Source organism: Varanus komodoensis, unplaced genomic scaffold (genome assembly GCF_004798865.1).
Source record: "Varanus komodoensis strain SLA01 unplaced genomic scaffold, ASM479886v1 scaffold4, whole genome shotgun sequence".
Lineage (NCBI taxonomy): Eukaryota > Metazoa > Chordata > Lepidosauria > Squamata > Varanidae > Varanus > Varanus komodoensis.
In genome coordinates, this window is record NW_025335941.1 from 35,604,752 (window position 1) to 35,626,608 (window position 21,857).

At 39.1% G+C, this 21,857-nt stretch overlaps 1 protein-coding gene across 2 annotated transcripts; it reads right to left on the bottom strand.

The window, feature by feature from the left end:
• Nucleotides 1-534: 534 nt before the first annotated feature.
• On the bottom strand, nt 535-21,857 carry CEP97 (centrosomal protein 97). 2 transcript variants are annotated; one of them, XM_044442020.1, is made up of 11 exons: nt 21,592-21,857; nt 19,906-20,048; nt 18,643-18,801; nt 15,379-15,480; nt 14,498-14,611; nt 11,762-11,928; nt 9,960-10,124; nt 9,088-9,221; nt 6,508-7,273; nt 5,580-5,655; nt 535-5,365 (listed from the first exon to the last, which is right to left on the bottom strand). In XM_044442020.1, exons 1-11 carry the CDS (start codon nt 21,656-21,658, stop codon nt 4,649-4,651), a joined length of 2,610 nt encoding a protein of 869 aa, XP_044297955.1. In that variant the 5' UTR covers nt 21,659-21,857; the 3' UTR covers nt 535-4,648. The 2 variants fall into 2 exon arrangements, 1 of the variants encoding a protein (XP_044297955.1); XR_006415894.1 differs by lacking the exon at nt 535-5,365 and adding an exon at nt 6,152-6,337 and having other exon boundaries at nt 5,587-5,655.

The window sequence follows — 21,857 nt, forward strand, 5'->3', positions numbered from 1 at the left end:
GTTTAGCAAAACAGCCTATTTGATCCCTCCTCACAACAATGGAGACTTTAGTATCAATGCACCAGTGCTCTTCTAGGGGGGAATACTTGATCTCTCTTGCTCATTGTTGCCTAATGAAATATACCTCTGCTGTGTTACTTCTGAATAATCAGGGAGAGGTAAGTGGATGGTGTCTGGACTTGTTTTCCCAGATTTCTTGTACTTTTAGCAGTGAAAATTTTACCTGCACAGTATAGTCAGCCTTACGCTTTCATAAAAGTGTGGCTTAGTTTCCTGGGGGCAGGAAGGAGAGACGGGGGGCTCTGGCATGTTAAGACAGAAAAAGGTAGTGCTGTGTCCCCTTTGAGCTTTGGATGGGTTCAGCAGAAAAGAGGAAATGGAGCAATTTCACAACAGCTTCATACTAAGACATTTGAACCTTTCTAGCTTAAGAATGGGGTACAGAAGGTGCAGGCAATGATAGAAATGTGAGCAAGTTGTTTATCAAGAAAACAAATCAGACACATTCTGCAAACTGACAAGTGACCCACATAATTCAGAAAACATCTTTATTCAGTCACACCAAGACAAGTTACTCGCAACTGTAAATTTTCAAAAATTGTAGCATGCAAGCTATTTTCATTTTTTCTTCTTTTAGAAAAACATTAGAAAAGTTGTATCACGCTTTAAGTCTACTGCAAATGACATGTCCATTTTCTCCTGAAAATTGAGCAAATTACAATTATCCAGCTTGTAATTGTGTTAACTTTGTGAACTGCAGTGAAAGCATTTCATAGCCAGAAATGTATAAAAATTAAATTCCTCTTAAGAGCACTTTCCCTCAGTCCTTTTGAAGATGTGGAAGTGTTATTAGTTATTCCAGTAAGAGCAGCATTACATCACATGGCTATGTAGGTCATACATACAACTCACTCCATTTGTCAATGCTAATGCATCATTACCAGTACACCATGTTCTCAGATTCAGGTATTTTGAGGGGTAAAGATGAAGATACAAAAAAAAAATCTGTCTTGTGGCACTTTGAAGACTAATACATTTTATTCTGGAGAGTAGCAAACGCCAGCAAAACTCCTGATTAGAACATTGAAATGTAGAAACAATTATAAGACTGCTTACAGGGCAATGAAAAGCCATAATGCACTATTTAAGATGTTTTCTGGAGTGGGCCCAATGCTGCCATGATTTTAAAAAATGTGAGATGCAGGGAGAGAGGAAAGCACTTGTATCAGCACACTATCACTATCAGCACCATTGTTGGAGGTTGGGTAAAGAGCTGCTCATTTTCCCATTTGTCAGTTGCATTGGGGCAGAAAGAAAGCTAGAAGTATATCCCAATTCCCTTTTCAAACTTTACTATGAAATGGCTAAAGTAGTTGGCTTGGGGCCTTTGGATGCACAGGTGGCAAGTCAGCAGCAGAAGCTGTAGAGCTGCGAAAAAATGAACTCTATGTTATTGCCCTTTTATAAGTTTGACTCAGGTTTCAAGAAGCTAGAACAATCATATACATATCAAACCCATCTCTCTTTCACACACCAATGAACACACATGTAACACCATGTTTTCAGAATCTGGTGGCAGTCCAAAAGAAGCCAATTAAAATTGCATTGTTTTATTAATCTGAACATTCCCATAGCTTACTCTTCCTTCCTCCTGGCAAAAGCAACAATACTTTCCTTCAGGTCTAAGTCTGTATAGTGCCACAATTTTTTCTGCATATATACACAAACTAATTACACATAACTCTGCAGAAGCTAACCAAAGCCTCATACAGTGTTCCATACAAACTAAATATATTAAACAGAATGAACTGCTGAGTATGGTAAAGATGAGAAAGGCTACACACTAGTATATATTTGTACATAGTCACATTTAAGTTGTTACATGCAGGCATAGCACAGAAGAAAAACAAAAATGTTCATTAAAACATATATTCAACCAGAGGTTCCTTTGTGGGTATGATTTTTCAAGCTCTCCTGCCAGATTATGGGTGGCAGCCTCCGGCCTGCAGAAGTTACCCACCCAGTCCCTCTGTGAGTTCTGCTCCTTTCCCTCCCAGAACCCCTTTCCCTAGCTTGGAAACCACAAGGGGCTTCAGGGGAAGAAAGGGAAAGTGTCATCTTGGTATTTCTGATCAAGGAGTTTGGAAGAGCAGCAGTTCCACATTCATCTCCACATGACCGGCCTTAACTCATTCCTTGCTTTCCCACATGAACTGGACAAGTAGAGCCAAGCTGAGCAACTTAACCTACCTGCTCTTGGCACAATGGCATGGCCACACCTCTTTTAGGTAATGTGGCCGTGGAAAGATGGATAGGTCATCATCTATTCTCCTATCCTATTATGAATGCTCATCCTTGGCATAGATAAACACTCTAATCATTCCGAAGTTTGTTCTTTCTTTTTTCCTTTTGAAAATGTGGTTTTCCTGTGAAATTATGGCACTTACAAGTCATGTGTTCCTGAGGATGCATTCAGGTAGCATATTGCACCCAGATCTAATCAATCTTTTATACATGCTACACCAAAGCAGTAAATTCTGTGCTCATGATCAGTCAAAAACTCATGATTCCTTTTAGCGTCACACTACTTTGGATCAACAGAAATTTTCTTTTATTCACACTGGACGTATTTTAATGCTGTGTTGCTAAAAGCACCTGAAATAACTTTCTAAAACTCCCCAAGCCACCAAAATGCTGAAACTTTAAACTCCCACTGATTTCCCTGGGAAGGAAGACAGGTTTTATCAAGCCAACTAGAAGGCAGATGTGCCCTTTTCATCATCAAAATATGCAGAAATTGTCCTTATAAAAACAGCTAAAATTAAGCTTATGCAGCATTGTTTAAAATAAATATTTGCCAAATATTAAAATGCAACAGGTAATCTTGGAGAAATACAACAGAGATAAGTCTTGAAGATTCCTTAAGCAAATCCTCAATTAAACCCACATCTATTCTCGCTTGCTTTTCATAATGGAAAATTGCAGCAGAAACTATTCCATTCCAAAAAGCAAGAAGGCTAAACCTGAAGGTAAGGATTCAAGTGGTAAGTATTTTTACAAAACACTTATCCATATATAAATATATATACATAAAAATTTCTCCATAGGCAATTTCTACAATTGACTTACTCATCTAAAGACAGCCTATAACTTTGATTTTATACTTAAGCAATATTGGGTGTCAAGTCAGCAATGATCACATCTCCATGTTCCAAAATTTAATGAAAATAAACTACATGTTAGTGACAGCAACTACATATAATATTGAAAAGCAGTGGCTATGTATGGAAAACGTAACAGTTATTCCATGACTGCAAGAAAACCCAAGACCCATGAGTAACTATAATGTAGTAGGATTATCTGTCTAGAAGCCAATCCCTCTTCAGCAAATGCAAGCATTGGCCTTTCTTGTGTCCCTGCTATTTTAATGGAGACAGTTTGAACAGACAATGACAACAATCCCAATAATTTCTTGGGGTATATTGAAGCACATTTGTCTTAAACTTCAGTCACTGCAGCACCATGCAAGGCTAATATCTGAATAGCTGGAGAAGCATCCTATGAAAAATTAACAGCCATATAACTCTGACTCAGCTTTAAAAGAAAGCTCACCTGCTGTTATTTAAGGGATTTGCCAGAGCAAACCTGTACTGTTGAAAGGTGCACAAGGGAAACAAGTCAGCCTTGTGCCAGTGGCACACAGTGCTAGAGGCTGATGACAATTATGTCCTAGCCCTTGGAATCTTGAAGCAGGTTCTGTTGCAGCATGTTTGTAGCAGCTTTTGTTTAGTTCTGAAAAATCAAGTAATCAATCAAAACTGCACCACAGTCTTTTACGACAAAGGATTGCGCTGTATAGAACTCTGCAGCTATGTTCGTAAAAACCTGTTAGGTTTATAGATAAATGGACTATTAAGCCTTAAAAAGCAAAGAAAACCATTTGTAAATATAGCAAGGCTAGCAAATAAAATATCCAAGCTATGGCTTAGTACCTGAGTTTAAGCATACACTTTTGAGTAGTTGGTCAAAATGCACTGGGCCAGATCCAGATTTAAGCATGTATAAGCAAAGCCAGTGCACCACAAACCACCCCACTCCATCGGCTGGCCCTCTGTGTACCATGTTTACGGGGTGCTGTGGAGAAGAGCAGACAGGGAAATCCATTTCTAGCAGCTCAGCTGAATGTGCCTAAATCTGGATGTAAACCAATATTGTTCAATGAATGTTCTGTTTGCCTGTAACTCTCAAATTACAAACATTCTCAACTATGTTAATGTCTCCCATAGTTTATTAGGATTATAGTAAGTTTCTATCCTTGTCTTCCGGGGACAAAATAAACTGCTTAATTCGACTAAGATAATAGGAAAAGTAGTGAGAATCTTCAAAATTGTATTTCATAGAAACCTGTTACTGTTCAAATCACAAAAAAAATAAGTGCATCGTGTTCATAAAAGTGAACCTTACTTGTTAACAGCTTAACACAGTGTCAGTCAAAGGTCAGAAGATTAGTAAAAATGTTTACGACCTAATCTGTACTAACAGCAAAAAAGCACAACCCCCTGCCAAAAAAATAATATAGAAAACCTGTATAAATAACAAAAAGCATTAATGAGGCTTTTTCTAACTTTTTTAAACAAGTGTATGCCTGCTACACAGATACACTAACAGGAAGTATCTGGAATGAAGAATCACAGTCTGTCTGTTTTCCTTCTGCAGTTTCTTCATTCAAATTGCACATTTCTGTGGTATGACCAATTCTATCTTGAGCTGACGGAAGTAGCTCTTGAGAGCTTGATACAGCACTGCATAAGTCTTCCTGGTCTTCTGATGAAGCAACTGTATGGGGCCTACTACTTTCTGTCCCACTGTTACAATTGGTCTTACTATGTGCTTCATCTAGCTGCTCAACAGATTTTAAATACTGCTGGAGAAGACTACTATCCTGATCACTGCTGAAGCTGTCTTTACTATATTCCCCATGGTACAGTTGGACCTCCTCAGCTTTAGAACGGCACCCTGAAGGATCTTCACATTGTCTGACTGTTTCCAAAGGATTCCCTAGAGCACTCTCAGTTACTTCTACCGATTTTTCTTCAGAGCCCTGTGATTCATTAAGGCAATTTTGATCAGTCACACAGGAATGGAAGCCTGAATCAGGAAATTCTGGTAAATGATTCCGATGACATGCCTCAGCAGCTGAAATTAACCATGTTGAACTATCAACAGGAGAATGTATTTTATTTGACCCAGATGACTTCACAGGTAGATCAGTGCAATCTAAAATACTTGATGTAGGAGTTACATGTTGACAGATGGTAGACAGATGTGGGTTTATTGAAAGCTGCCATTCCTGGATAGATCTAACCTGTAAAGACCACAATAGGGAAATGTTATAATTTCGCAAAGAGATACATATACACACCACATCTTGCCAAATATTCAATTTCATACATAAGACCAATATTAATACAGGAAATGATTGGTCAGACCAACTATAAAAAACAACACATATTTCTCTATATGCCCTTGTATGTCTTGACTTTTATCGATAAAAAGTCAGAAAGTGACTTTTTTTTTACCTGGTCCCAAAGGAATTTCACAGCTTCTTCTTGCACAAGTCGTTGAAGCTTTTCTTCATCCTTTTCTTTCCTTAATCTATAAATGGTAACCATAAAAGTTTTTTAAATGATTCTAATCCATCCACAACAAAATAATTTCCTGCAGTACTTCTAAGGATAGACTTTACTCTGCATTTGCAGAAGTGGGTAAAAATAAATTAGCCTTAAAATTCAACATGTAGGCATGCTATTTATCTATGCTTAAAATAATCATAATAATGAGCAAACCCCTTATTTTTGCCAGTAATAATGAAGATTGGGGTTCTTTTTGTACACTAAACATTGAGGTAAATTATTCAAAAGAACAATTATATCTTCTGTTCTTTTCCAGTTTTCCTCCATTTTAGCCCAAATATAGCATTCACTTACAATACTATGCTATAGGGCCTGTTTTTCTCTAAGCATTTATACGATTGTGCCCATGCAGAGGAAACAGGAAGACCTAAAATTTTTTGTTGTAAGCCGCCCCGAGGCTTCGGCGAATGGGGCGGCATAAAAATGTTTTAATAAATAAAAAATAAAATAAATAAAACCTTATCAACTGAAGAGGATCCAACAGCTATATTCTGCCACTGTGCTAGCAACACCAAGTTGAATTCAGGGGCTGCTTTCTACTGATGGAAGGGCTCAGCATTGGGGAATCTCAGTACCACAGTTCACTCAGTACCGCAGGATTTCCTGAGCCTCTGTGTGGCATAATCAGGCAGCTGGAGTGACTGCTGTGGGAAGGAGGGGGGAGACATCCATTTCTCTTAATACAGTTGTGCATGCCTTAATCTAAACCAACCTATTGTTAGTAGTTTAATCAGGGATTATATCTAATCACAAACTGTAGCCATCTAATTTCTATGGCATTACTACAGTTTGTGGTTCATGGTCGCTAACTTACTTTTTTACTTCATCAGTTAAATGTTTAATATGATCCTGCATTCTGCGAAGTCGAATTTCATAACGGACTTCCTTAGCTTTAGGATGGTAGTTCCTTGTGTAAAATCCTCTCCAACAAGCTTGCAGCTTGGTGGCTGCTCTGTTTCTTTCTTTATGTACATCTTCCTTTTGGATTAAAGTAACAGATGTATCAGTGGATTGTTCTTCCAGAGATCTGGCAGGGGGAGCAGTTCTGATTAATTTCTCATCAGGTGTCTGTGACTGTTTGAAGTTACTGGATTCAGAATGGTCTTCAGAAGATGTATGGAAACTGCTAATACAGGCAGGTAGAGCAACAGTAGTAGGTCCTGATAAATTAGAAGTGAAAAATAGCCGTTCCTCTTGCTCTTCTTTTTGAATTTTCCCACCCACTGCTGACTGGATAGCATGCCCTCCAAAAACCATAGAAGTATTTTCCTGTCTTTCTTCATCTTCTTTATTAGCCCCAACACCCTCCATCTCTTCTACATCAATACAAATTCCATGAAACCTGAGCTCTGCAGCATTTGGAGACATTGGAGAGAGCCCAGAAGCAACAGGCATAAAAGTAGATTCTGAGGACAGAAGACTACTGTTCAACTTGTCCTCATCAGTTTGTATGTCATCCAGAAAAAGATCCTTAGAAGTACTTTCAGCTTGCACGGAAGCTGGACAAATATCCTTAACTGCACAAGAATGGTCATCATTGGGTTTTGTCATAACCCAGGTATTTTTCTTGATAACACGTTCTGGAAAAGAAGAATGAGTTAGAACAAGATGACAATATTTCATGTCAGGGGTGGGAACTCTGGCAGGTTCAGGCACTGATTTCCATCCTTTGAATATGATTGGAGGTTGCATTCCTGCCACTACTTCACCTAATTCAGCACAATGGCAGCATGGCTATGACTGAAAAACTAAATTTGGCTCTTTCCTCTGTTGTGTTGTGCCAGTGAAATTGGCAGCAGGACAGCAGAATGACCAGTGGGGCCCACACTAGGTTGAGGGGTGGCCCATGGGATGTTTGCTGGCCACTCCTGCTTTATATGTGTTGAATACTAAGAAGTAACAGCAGTCAACATGATGTACCTCCTATGTGCATGAGGGACCCAGGAAAGCATTACTGAGATTCCCCTTTCTTATTAGCCATCATCTTATTACAAGCCAAAGTTTCTAGTTGTTTCCTTAAATAATAGCCAGTCTGTCGATTGGATGAATTGTTGTATAGCCAGGATTGTGTGCATCTGGCTGAAGGCAAGGAGGGACATGGGGAAAGGGAAAAGATCAAACCCACCTGAGCTGGGAAGATGGGCTCTTCTGCACATGGCCCTTGGACACACTGTAAATTCATAAAAGTCTCTTCCCAACACTGCATCACACCTGAGTATGACTCAGTCAGTAGGCTGCATTAAATGGCTGGGGTCACCAGTTAGGGAACAATTTTAGCCCCTATTTCAAATATTTCCTTTATACTTTACTTCATATAAAGAAACAATCATACATAAAGCTTTACAGCTGTGGTGTGTGGATTCCCTTATGGCCCTCCAGCTGGCATGGGCCTCACTGGCTGAGCTTTCATAAAATCATGCAATGTATCTCTATGCACAGAATATCCATTGTGTTATTGCCATTTATAGAAATTCCATACCTATCTCACCATAAATCTACAGAAACCAAATGGGATATAAGTTTTCAAAAAAATGGCATATATTCAGTATATACACACATTGCATGGGTATTATCTCAGTAATTCACCTAAGAATTCTAGAAGAAAAGCCAGTGTTAGTACTCACACTGTATAACTGGCAGCTGGAAATAAAAGACAGTGGCTGATGGCTAAGTATGCGTATAGATGAACTGAGGTTTGAACCAGACTTCCAGATCATACTTTCGACCTCTATGCTACACGAGCTTTCAGTTATCAGAAACACATAGCTAGAGTGATAACAGGTTCTGAACCAAGAAATGCTACCAAGGAAACACCTGCCATGGATGGTGAGGAACCGAACAACTGTACCTAACCAGTTACAGAACCTAAGAATAGATCACTGTGAAAAGAATCATAATGAAGCAGCAAGAAATCAAATGCTGGTCTTCCATTAACAGCACAAGCTAGTGATTACCCAGCACTATCACAACTATAAAAAGCAATTCAAGTAAACTAGGCAGCAGTACAATTGCTCAATATATTTGCAGGTTGTGTATTGGTTGGGAAGAACAGAAAGGAAATCCATCTCTAGGGAACTGCTGCTTTTCCCTAAAGGAGAAGAGCTACAACTGTTCCCCTTTCTCAAATGAGGCAGCATCTGACTACAGATACCTACTTATGTTTCCCTATTTCATATTACATAACCATCTATTGGAGTGCCAGTCTTCATAAGTCCATCCAATTTCCCTTTACTAGCTTCTTTCTGTCTTACCATAATTTATATCCATGCTCCCTCTCCCCCACAATTTTTTCTCACTTTGAGCCCAAGTCAGTGGAAATGCTGACTACTACTTCAACGAACAACAGGTCTCTTCACCAGGACCAATATGAAAGCATGGTGTGCATGACTCTTACCACTTCCAGTCATTATTTGTGACCCATGGACAGGGCTGTTTGGCTCACTTCTAACAGACAGCTCTTTAGGCACAGTTGATGATACAGGTTGCTCATCAGCTTGATTTTGGTACATCAGTTGCCTCTGATGCAACCTACAGACAAAAATTAGAAGGTGGTTTTATTTACATAAAACACCGGAGCAGTGGTTCTAAGAACCACCAGACTTTTTTTAATAATAGCAAAATTTGCACATGTGAGTGAGGAAACATAACCGTGGCCTCTAGACATTATATGAGGTACATACAATACTTTATATTCCCAGTTTCAAGATCAGAGACAACATTCCAACTTCAGAGCTGGGAATTGAAGTTCCAATTCCATTTCTCCAACTTCTTGCAGCCAGTAAGAAAAGAATCACATGGCTGCTCTCAAAGTTTGAAAAAGCAAACTCAGGCAGGGGTTAAATGAGACATTTTGTACAGAGGGAAGAAGACTAGAATAGCAAGGATACAAGGTATCCTGACACCTCACTGGCTTCCTAGTCTCCCCCTCTCAATCACTGTCACTACACAACTGAAAATGGCCATCTAGCAAAAATGCAGACTGGGGGGAGAAGGCCAATGAAGGTTGCCTCCACCATTCCTCCCATTCTGCACTGGAGGACTGTGAGCCTTTACCTTCAAAAGCTTATACTCCCTTCTCCAGAGGACTATGCCCTGACAGTTTCTATATCTGCCTGCTCCTTGGAGAAGAGCAATTCCAAAAATTAGGGTTGGAAGTGTCTGAAGCTGCCGAACTTATACAGGTTAGTCTTTTGATGCCTTTGCCACAAGAAACAATTCCTTCTTTTATTAAGATTAGTCACTGCTAACAAAAGATAATGTTCCCACCTTTGCTTATGCAGTATTTTTTCCAGTTTGGCATCCTCTGCTGTTTGAAGCCCAAGCATATTTGTAAGAGGACAAACACTGGCCAGATACTGTACTAACTGGATGTGCTGGCCTGGCCGAAATGATCTTCCCTTTCCTTGACTGTAAAGCCATTCTGCTTTCAAGCTACAGGAAAGACACAAACAGTCATCAACTTTGCCAGAAATACTTTTCAGACTAAATATTTATGAAATGTAAATACAAAAGAGCACAAAGCATTGTGCAATCATATAAGAAACAGAAACCCAATCAAGAAGAAATGGATTGTAACTCAGGAGCAACACCAGAGCAAGTGTTTAATACAGAAATACTACGACAAAGAGTTCTTGCTCAGACTACTAACGCTAACATAATGTTTGATACTTCCCTTGCACTGAACAAAAACAGCACACATTCACAACCCCTCTGTTGCACCCATAGGATATCCCAACAGAGAACAGTATCTCTATAGATAACAACACCCCGTCTGATCAGCCTCCTCAGTCTGGGGCAAAGCTAGAACCATACAGGATCTCCAGCATTGTCCAGTCAAGTCTCGGTCGTCTAAGTCAGCAGATTCTTCAAAATTAAATAATGAATCATCTATTTTTAAATGCCAATGATGACACCCAAGGTTTACTGGCCCCAGAGGTCATTTAGGCACATCTCCTAGCGTAACTACAGAATCCAGACTTTCCCAAAATCCCCCAAAGTAAACAGTCACCACCTACTGAAACATGGAGCAGGTGGACTCTCCTCTTACATAAGTGGCTATGTAAATTGATGTCAGCACATGAAGTGAAATAAGCTACCCATGAATAACCCAGAACAGAATGCGTTCATAACGGATTTGCAAAAAAACCCCAGAATATATAATCATTTAATAAATAACAGCAACTAACGGCTTAACCAATTTCCTAGCTAATAAAACTGACTCCTTCAACAACTTAACCACCCCCAGCCTTTTTCTAGTCCTTCTCCCCCTCCTTTAACCCCTAACCCTCAGCATCTAACTGACTGAGCTTACTGTCGTGGGGGCGGAGTTCTGAATGAAAATGGGTGGCAGGCAGCCTGCTGTAGTCTTTGGAATTGGAGCAATGCTTTGCTTGCCACACTCATTTGTCCCATACCATCAGTCAGACTGGCTAGGTACTGATTTGAGGGATGTCCAGGTCGTAAGCATACAAACTCACATCAAAAAGTCTGCCCTTAATGGCACCAGTGGACTCTCCTAAAACGTAACTCAGCCTGACTCCACCCACCACTTGTATAGCTTTTCCCTGCTCAATCGTTTTCCACTCACTCTTCTGCCATACCAGCCTGAAAAGTACCCTCTGAGTGAATTTAAACAGGATACCTAATATCCCGTGTTCCACTAATTGAGGGTTCGAGTAGTTAGAGGTATGGTACACAACTCTAAGCCGCCTTCTCCACAGACCAGACATTCCAGAACCATATAGCATCTCCCAATCTCTGTCATTATTTGTTAGATTTTTAGCCCACCCCATTAGTCAAAATGTGCTAAGCTACCACCTATATCACCTAGTCCACCTTTATTGTCTTACCTTGTCAGATCCCATGTTTACTCTACAGCTATTATGTTATGAAATACATGATGTAGTAGTATAGTAATCATCATCATCATCACCATAGCAGCAGCTCGTGGAATGACCAAAGTGAAGGGAATTGTAAATGTGGTTCATTTTAGCAAAAGCACGAACATGCAGAATACTATGCTACTTAAGTTTGGCCAGATTCATTAAACAATGTAATTAATTTCTGACCTCTCTTTCTGTGAAATCACATAGCCATCGAGGACTTTAAGACTGAGGCACCAACTGACAATATATGGACGATAATCAAACCCTGGGATGGAAGGTGTGGCCATCACACAAGGATTGTTCATAATTGACAATTGTTCCAGCTCAGGAAGAGATGCCAAGAAAGAAATCTGAAAAATAAGCAATAACTTTAACAACTAGATTTTTTCTGCATTTAGCAATTTAATTCCATGGGCTGACTAATAATGTAGCACATTTGAAACACTTTTTATTTATATACAACTGCGGGGGAGGGATCAACTTGCTTCTTTCCATTCACAGGCTACCTAAAAAAAAAACTTTGTCTCAAAATTTAGGGGACATATGAAACAGTTGGATCTTTTCAGATATTCACTTCAATATAACAGAAAATAAATTATTTCTGTTTCTATTGGTTGCTATTATTCTTGCTGGCTTATTGGTGAGTAAACATAGAAAGCCCTACAGCAGCTACCCTCATGGCTCTCATTCTTCCAGCCCTTAACCCATTATTACTACATAACATTTATATCCCACCTTTGTTCCTCTTGCAAAAAAATCCAAGGTGGGTTACAAGGTTCTCCTCCTCACCATGTTATCCTTAAAACATCCGTGTGAAGTAAGTGGGTTGATACTCAGATACTGGCCCAAAATCAATCATGGAGCCTTGTGGCTAAGTGGGATCAGAACTTGGATCTCCCAAGTCCCAGTCCAACATTCTAACCACTATGCTACACTTTAAAGACAGGGTGAAAAAGATCGACAAGGACTGCTGTATTTTATAGGGCTGCAAATTTATCTCAGTTGCTTGAAGCAGGTGCTGCTACTGCTTACCATCATGTCTGTATTTAAAGCATTTAGTCCAAATCTTAAGCCAAAAGAGGATCCCAAGCATCTTACAAAAACATTAAACTGTCCCTGCCCTCAAGATTATATTCTGAAAGATGCAACATACAAAAAAAGGGACTGTGAGGTCAAAGAAAAAAGTGTGTTATAGTAGATTATTCAATTGCCATATGGCTAGGAATATATCTCTTCTGGATCTGACTGCACTCTGGTTTACTCTATTATGCTTCTGAGCTGACCAGTTCTTTCCTGTCCCCTTTTCCTTCCTTTTCTTCTGATATTTATCTTTTTCTTTGCTCTCTGTTCGGGTGTTCAAACCTAATCTGTTTCTTCTCCCATCCTCAAAGCAATATTACTCAAGAGTCGTTCTTGTAACACCTGGGGAGGGGGATCTTACTTCTCCACTTTAGTCCAATCTTCTATCCTAAGAATATTATGCTTCTAAAATATCACTATTTAATTCCTACCAAGTCTTCTTAACCTATAGAACTGGAACTATGCATTATCATACATTCTCTGGATGTACCAAAGCATAAATTCCAAACAGCTCTTAAACACAAAATATTCACATTAATCTTATGATCATATTTAATTCAAAATCTGAACTCTGATCAAAATTCAGAGTTCCAGCATGAAACACCGGAAAACCTAGTTTCATACTGACAGCGTTGTCATGCAAAGCACATTCAAAATATTTGGCTAATTAGAAGATCTAAAACAGAGTGCTAAATATAGTTTCCTAAGGCTACTGATTTAATCAAATAGTTAGTGTATTCAGATATAGAGCATTCCCCTTGGTTCCTGTAGGAGGAAAGAAGAGAGAACATGGCCCACTATACTGGCATGGCAGGAAACAGCTGCCATTTTGCAGAGGTAGAAAAGGGACAGCAGAGCCCACTCTGCCAGCTTGACTGAGAGACCAGTTGCTCTTCTTTTCTCTCAAGGACCATACATTACCTGTCATTCCACCCAACTCTGCATAGGGAGAGGAGAAATCGCAAGGCTCATTTAATCAGCTTGGCAGAAAGATCAGCTGCCACCCAGCCCCTCTTCAACTGAAACTGTTTCCATTCAAGCTTGTTATTACAATAACTATGTAACTTTACTAAAAGGTGTCTGGGCTCACTTATTTTTCTTTTTCTTCCTGCTTCCTTCTTCTTTATAACCAGTATCCATTAGATTGCAAGCCTGAAAACAGGGACTGTCATATTTTTTAATTTTTTGTATAGCAAGTAGTACATTTTAGGGTTAGGGAATGTAAAGTTATTATATTACACATTCACAAAGGAATGTAAAGTTATTATAATAACTTGCTCCACAGATTGCCTTATCCCATTCTGGAGTAATTGTTTAACTGATAATGATCTTTATGGCTATATGAAGGAAACTAAAAAAAGCTAAAATACAATCACAAGTTAAACATTACTTTTTCCAAAAAAATACATTTACTTATTTGCTAGTGATTATAAGCTATCTAACCCTGAAGATTTTGAAGTGGTATACACATGAATAAAATCATGAAAATAAAGACCAATACATGCCATATATAACTCCACATAAGATGACAGACTACATTACACTACATAAAGAAGGCTTGCATAAAAAGATAGGTCCTTCAACACCTGCCTCAAAATTTAAAAATGTCTTGGAGCACCTCTAATTTCAAGGGGAAGATTATTCCACATACTGGGTGCCAATAGAGTAGATAGTTTAGCTCCAAGTGACTGTGGAGGCATGTGGCTCCACCAGGATGTCCAACTCAGGTTGCCATCTCATGCAAAGTAAGACCCGTTGACCTTCATGGGACTTACCTCCCAGGATAGGATTGCTGTATTAATCAAAATATCAATTTTTGTTGAGAAATGTTATTCTTACCTCATTCAAGTCTCTGATTTCATTTTCTGCCAATGAAAGAATAGCTAAACCTTGAGGTAAACATGCAGGTGTTGTACGCAATGACGTTATAATATTTCCATGCAGCAGCAGAGTCTGGAAGCACAGGTGAAGGGGAGGAAAATGCAGTATGTAATAATTGTTTCAATAACACATTAGGGGCTTTGAAATATTAAAAATGAAGATTATTATCTTAATCATCAAAACATGCTTTTGGAAAATAACAGTTGTAGAACACAGAAAATGCTAAATGGCTGACATCGATTCTTTTTGGTCACATGCAAAAACATATTTCTATATCATTTAAGTGAAACAAAATAAGTTAGACATAGAGTGTCAGTCACACCTTATTTCCATTGGAATAAATGGACCACGCTGATTTTAAGAATAACCAATCCGTTCTATCCTCTCATCCATTATTACAAATGGCTACTAGTCATGACAGCTCTACGATACATCCAGCACCAGAGGCAGTATGCCTATGTATGCCAGTTGCAGGATAACATGTGTGGGATGGTGTTCTTGCATTCATGTTCTACTTATGAGTTCTAGAGGCAGCTGGTTGACCAGGGTGTAGGCAAGAATACTAGCCTAGATGGCCCTTGGTCTCATACAGCATAGATCTTCTCATGTTCTTACATACCAACCAATGTTTCAATAGTATTTGTTATAAAAAAAAAACCTGGCATTACAGTTGAAATAGCTTTATGTTGCAGTCATATGAATGCCTCCTAAGGAAGCCACACTTACTTCTTGAGACTTACTCCAAGTAAATTCATATACAATTGTAGTTTTGTTAATGAATAGCTCTCTCAATTTTTAAAAAAAACCCAATCCAGTCCAAACAACCAAACAACATTCACCTTTAAAGATAACAGCTTGGAAATGTCTCCTATTTGAGATATATTGTTGTCTGACAAATCAAGATGTTGAAGAGATGTACAGCTGTTGATCTGATCTATAGTCTATAGAAAAAGAAAAGTATTTTTCATTATGAAACATACTAAAATTATTACATATATGTTTCTGAAGCAACCATCTTTAGAAAAAGATTGTATCGCCTATATATCTTGTTTGCAGAATTTATCATCAAACTAGTATAATGGATTGTATCCAATCACATCATTCTGCAAGCATCAGAATTGGTAATGAAAACTCCATTTTCATCCACATGCAAGTCTCAGATGAAGTATTCAATTTCTAGGATAGGAGTTGCCTGTGATAGTTGTGATAACTGTTGTAGTAGTAATTGTGCAACTCCTAGCAGAACTATGCTAACAATCACTAACAATGCATTTTCCTGTTGAGGTAAGGTAGCTAGGTGAGATATCAGGTGGTATAAATTCCACAAAATAAAAAAATGCTTACTTGAAAAATGGAACTTAGTTACAGGAACAAATTATGAGAGGGTGATAACTAGTCGACTTTACTCTGGTTGCATTACTTGAAGGGGGGGGTAGAGAAAAGGTAAATCACATCTATAGGTAGATCTTTGGGTGTTTTGCAGTAGATTTGCAAAGATTTCTGATTCCCAATTGTTTAAAAGCAGCAACAAAAAGACTCCCTCCCATCTAAACTAGGCTGCCAAAATGAAGAAGTGTGTGTTTGCAGGGGGAGAAACCAGGACTGCATTTTTGTGTTCAGTTCCTAATACTCAAAACAAATTCTAAGTCTGAGCCCTGAGCTCAAAGGCCATCTGTTTCTTAATTCTACTAAGCGCATGTTTCCCTGATCCATTGGTTTATAGCTCACTCCAAGTGCTAGACTTTGGGGTTCTAACAAAAAACAAAGTTTATTCAGGTACCTTGAAGCATGCACACCTCTTTTTAAGAGAGTTAAATAATTTAGAATTTTTAAAGCAGGAATAGTGTAATAGAGCTAGAAGAAGAAATGAGGCAAATAAGGAGGCAGCAGATGTATAGGGATAGACACAGATGTATAAACAAAATGAGGTATGTAGATGTTATCAGGCTCTAACAGAGTATCTCCAGAAACAATGGCAAGTTGTCTCCTCATTTCTGAAAGTATCAATGGGTTTCCATTTACAACAACAAAGACCAAGAGATGTTTTTAAGCTGGGAAAAATTCAGAGGAAATTCAAGTTTAAAATTTAACATTAACATCATAATTTAAAATATTTAAATTTTACTTTTCATTATAAAAGGTTAACGTGGCTAAGAAACAAAAAATGAAAACAGTAATTAAAAAGTGCAATAACTAAACAAAAAAGCAGGTGAAGAAATTAAAAACAGTGGAAATGGTAGCAATAAGAAACCATAATAACAACATAGACCAAGTGATAAAGTCAGCCTTTTCATGCTACAACAGCAAACTTATTAAGAAGGGAGTGCAAGACATCTCCATGAAAGGGGAACTCTAGAATCTAGGCATGACAACAGAGGATACCTTTCCCTCATTCCAATTAAGGGTGAGTTCAGAACGGATACACTATGTGGGTAGGCTCATATGAACGGAAGCAGTTATTGAGATATTCTGATCTTGAACTGTACAGTGCTCTAAATGTCAAAAGCAAGACTTCATATTGGACCTAAAACACATAGGAAGACAGTGCAGTTGTTTTAGCACTGGTGTGACACGCTTTTGATTCCAAGTCCCAATCAGCATCCTACCACAGTATTTTGAACAAGCTGAAATTTCTGGATACTTTCCAAAGGCAACCCCACTTAGTATATTGCAATAATCCAGTTGTGATCTAAGCAAGGCATGTGTCAGCATAGCTCAAATTTCTCTCTTGTCTGGATTAACCTTCAATTGATTAATCTCCATCCAACCCATTACTCTGACTCCAGAGATCAGTTCAGAAATATGGAATGAATCCTGTTAGTATTTTTGCTGTTCTATATACAGAATGCTGGGTGGAAAGCAACAGATTAAGATTCAGCAGGGACAAATGCCCTGTTTTGCAGTAGATTTGCAAAGATTGGGGGGTGGGGGGGGACCAAATGCAATACAAGATGGGGAATAGCTGGCTCAAGAGCTCTGAAAAAGACAAAGACCTTGGTGATCTTGTAGACAACAAGCTAAATATGAGCCTGTAATGTGATGCAACCACAAAAAAGGGCAAATGCTCTTTTGGGATGCATAAATAGAAGCAACATTTCCAGAACAAGAGAAGTACAAGTTCCCCTTTACTCTGCACTACTCAGACCTCACCTGGAATACTGTGTTCAGTTCTGGGCACCCAAGTTTTAAAAAGATTCAGAAAAACTAGAAAGGGTTCAGATGAGGGGAACAAAGATGATCCATGGTCTGGATCACTAAGCCCTACAAAGAGAGACTGAAAGAACTGGGCATGTTAAGCCTCAAGAAGAGAAGACTATGAACGGATATGATCGCACTCTAGAAGTACCTCAAAGGCTGTCACAAAGAGGAAGGAAAAGATCTCTTCTCACTCCTTCCTGAGTGTAAGAAACAAAACAACAAACCTAAACTGAATCACACCAGATGCAGGCTAGATACCAGGAAAAATTTCCTCAGTTACAGGAATATGACAGTGGAACCAGTTACCAAGAGAAGTCATGGGCTCTCTCACTTTAGAGACATTCAAGGCAAAACTGGATAGTTATCTAGGTGGAATAGTGTAACATGGTGTCCTTCACCACTAGCGCATTAGACTCAATGAAAACAGTTTGCAGATTGAACTCCTACACAGGTTAAATTCACAAGTTGTATGAATATCTATGCTGCTATAACATTTTAATAAAGTATGCACCTGGAGCATATTTCCAGAGATGATTCTATAGATAACAATTAATAAAGCAGAGATTCAGAAAACTGATGGTACATTACACTAGAAAAATAGGACCTTATGAAACATGGTGTAGTCAGGCCTATATACATTACTAATTCCCCAGTCATTAATTGCATACAACTAGTTGTAAATAGTCCCCAATTTTTACTATTGCTTGAAACTAGAAAATCTAAAACTGTTCATCTAGCACTGTATTCCAAACAATGACCTTTGCTATTCCCTAGACATTAAATCGCAGTAAGATTGTTTATTACCTCAAGTAGGTGGTTTATTACCTCAAGTAGATCTAACACAAAAATTTGACAGTTACCCAGTTATTTTTACATTACAGGAAAAAAATGTTAAGAAATGTTACCTTTAAGTTATTTCCTGCCAGATTCAGCCATTCCAAGTGCACCAGGTCCTTCAACCCTTCTACATAGCCAATACTGTTGTGAGGGAGATTTAATACTCGAAGCTGAGTTAATTTCGCTACACCCATCATCCGCACCAACCGATTGTTGGCTACTGACAACTACAAAGTACCAAACAATAATAAAAACCTTGAGTCAAATAAGGAATGTTTCCATATTTTTCAAAAACTCATGACACAATTGGGGAATTAACTTAGAACTAAAATATACATAAGAAGGAAAAAAGCATGAATGTATGTGACACTTTGTATGTCTGTCATTATTTACACACACACACACACACCCCTCTGCTAATGCCAGAACAGCAAGATCGCTCATGCAGGATTCCCCCCACCAGCACTGGCAGGGACATGAGAGTAGCCATTGGGGTCTACTACATGCCTCCAGTGAAACCCCTCCACGGAGCCATAATGTCTTGGTCTGTTTCCTTGAGAGAAAGCAAGGCCAGGCAATTTGAATTGAATCAAATATGCCACCAAGGATCTGGATTTGTCAATTCAGAGCTAACCTTGGGGCATTCATCAGTTGGAAGGCGGCATGACAATCAGGCAAGCATTTGCATGCTGCCACACAGGATGCAACTCCCTTTAATCTGATCAGTGAAGCAAACAAGGACACACTACAGTAGTACCTTGGCTCACGAACTTAATCCGTTCCAGGACTCTGGTCGTGACCCAAATTGGTCATGAGCCAAGTCAAATTTCTCCATAAGGGTCAAGGTAAATAAGGTTAATCCATTCTGCAACTATTTTTTTTTGCCACAAAAATTTGAAGCAAAGTGACAAAGAACAACAAAGATCACGGCCATCTCCTCCCCCCTGCGATTGTGTGGGGGGAGACAGGTGCGATCGTGGGCACTCTGGGGGGGGGGAGGTGGGCATGCTGGGGGGAGGGGGAGGCAGGCGCGGGTGGGCAGGGAACGCAAGTGCAATCGTGGCCATCTCCCCCTCCCCCCAGCACGACCGCAATCGCACCCGTGCAGGGAAGGCAGGTGTGCTCACAATCGTCACCTGATGCAGAGTTCGCAACCTGCGCCAAAATTTTTATGAAATTTCTGTTCACAACCCGATTCAGTCGTGAACTGAGGCATTCGTGAGCCGAGATACCACTGTATTCATGTTTTCCAAGATTTTTTCCTGGAACTGTAAAACAAGAATAAATTAATACACATAGCATTTTTAAAATCACAGATACATGCAACTAACCTGCATCAGATTCTTGCAGTTCTCGAGATGTTCCAATTTAGTTAACTGGTTTTTATCCAGAATCAAAGTATGTGTTTCTGCATCACAGGATAATGCTGGCCCCAATTTTTGTAAGCCTTGACCTGACCAATTAATTAATGAACCTATTGGGGGTGGGGGGGAATGAACAGGAATTAACATAACAAATTTAGAAAGCAAGGTACACAGACTTAGTAAATTAAAACATTTTCTTCTGTTTAGAGATGTTTTAAGTAAACATCCATAACAAACAGCATCTATAGCAATAATGTCAAAATAGATCTTTAAGGTTGTGAATTTTCACCCAACTTATTCTTCTTTTGTGTTTGTCTTTAAACACATTTGATCATAAAAAATAACTTCATTCAATTATCAAAAAAAAACTAATCTGCTTGGACAGCATGATCATGAAGAATCTCAAGTCTTTATACAGTATACATGTAACTCCCACCCTCAAATATACTGTAAAAAATCTGAAACTCTCCATAACACGTCAGGTACTTGACTACATCTCATGAAAGCATGTGCAGAAAACACAATTTTTGGCTAGTTGAGACAGAAAAAAGTCTTACAACTTCCAGCATTCTCTAGCCAAGCATAATAGCTGCCAGCACCCCCCAGCAAGTTAAAGTATACATCTAAGGGCACAAGGCTGGGGATAGCAGATAACATATGAGCAGAGTCTTATGGTGGCCTTCTGTGTGCTTTTTAACAGGATAAAAAAAGTGTTCCACAAACTCCAGCATGCCTCAACCACCATGGCTGCCTAGGGAATACTGGAAGTTTTATGGATTTTTTTTTCCTTCAGACTAAGCATACATCTGATCATGCCTTATCTATTTAAGCTGCCACATGATGCTTTGTTTGTTTTTTTTTTTTTTTTTACAACTACTTGATCCTGTCTAATCTTGGAAGCTAAGCAGGGTCAGGCCTGGTTGCAATCTGGATGGGTGACTTAATATTTTAAACTGCCCAGAGAGCTTTGGCTATGAGCAGTATAGAAATGTAATGAATAATAAAAACTGGATGCTCCACTACTCGGCTGTGGCATTCTGAATACAAATACTAACAAGAGCTCAAGTGCTGCCAAACACCTTGTGATAAAACCCGTCTCCCACTCTTAGCTAAATGCTGATAATACCAGAACACAGTTCACAATATTAGCTCAACACTAGGAATGAATCAAAGCAGTACTTCCAAACTATTGTTTTATGTACTATATGGCCGACGGCACCTGCCATTAGACATCCATTTTATGTGCATGTATGAAGAGGCCTTAGAAAAAGAAAGGCTTGGAGACAAAGTGGGCTTGCTTTCTTCTGACTACATGTTCGCACTAATGAAAACACTGCAGAGCGTCCAGATCCTCTTCAAACTGCATAGGGCAGTTAGAATGTATTATGCCCGTTACAGAAAAGAGAAAGAGAGAGCCATACGAAGGGTCCTTCGGGATTTGTAGTCCAATCCTGACATTAACTTAAAACACTAACTAAATATATTGCAATACAGACTACAAACCCCATAAAACCCCGCGCAGCACCCTAATAACAGTCGAGGATACATATATCTAAATATTCGTTAATCAGGTCCCCCCAATTAAGCTACAACTCTCTACACCTCCAATGTGTGAATACATCTATCGAGAACCCCCCACGCCGATCTTCCTACCGCCCATGGCTGTTTTGACGGTCTCAGTCTTCTTCGTTGATGTCCCCGCAACTGCTGCCGCCGCCATACTTCCCGCTTGCTTACAACACTAGGCAACGGCAGCGGCACTAAACGCTGATTGGATGATCACAACCGATTCGAAAAAAATATATATTTAGATGAAAATAGGAGAATTTAAGGACATCCTAGCATTACGAGTATCATTTTTTGCGCATTTTAAGAATAAAGCAGGTGCTAAAGAAAAAGCAGCGCTTCCCATGATGCAT

What these genes read in the sequence shown, in the direction of transcription:
- CEP97 (XM_044442020.1), bottom strand. Translation starts at nt 21,658, where the DNA reads ATGGCGGCGGCAGCAGTTGCGGGGACATCAACGAAGAAGACTGAGACC. An exon ending in GTGATTTCACAGAAAGAGAG is followed by an intron (nt 10,125 to 11,761) that starts GTCAGAAATTAA and finishes TCTTTCCTGTAG; the next exon opens with CTTGAAAGCAGAATGGCTTT. An exon ending in AAAATACTGCATAAGCAAAG is followed by an intron (nt 9,222 to 9,959) that starts GTGGGAACATTA and finishes TTTTGTCTGTAG; the next exon opens with GTTGCATCAGAGGCAACTGA.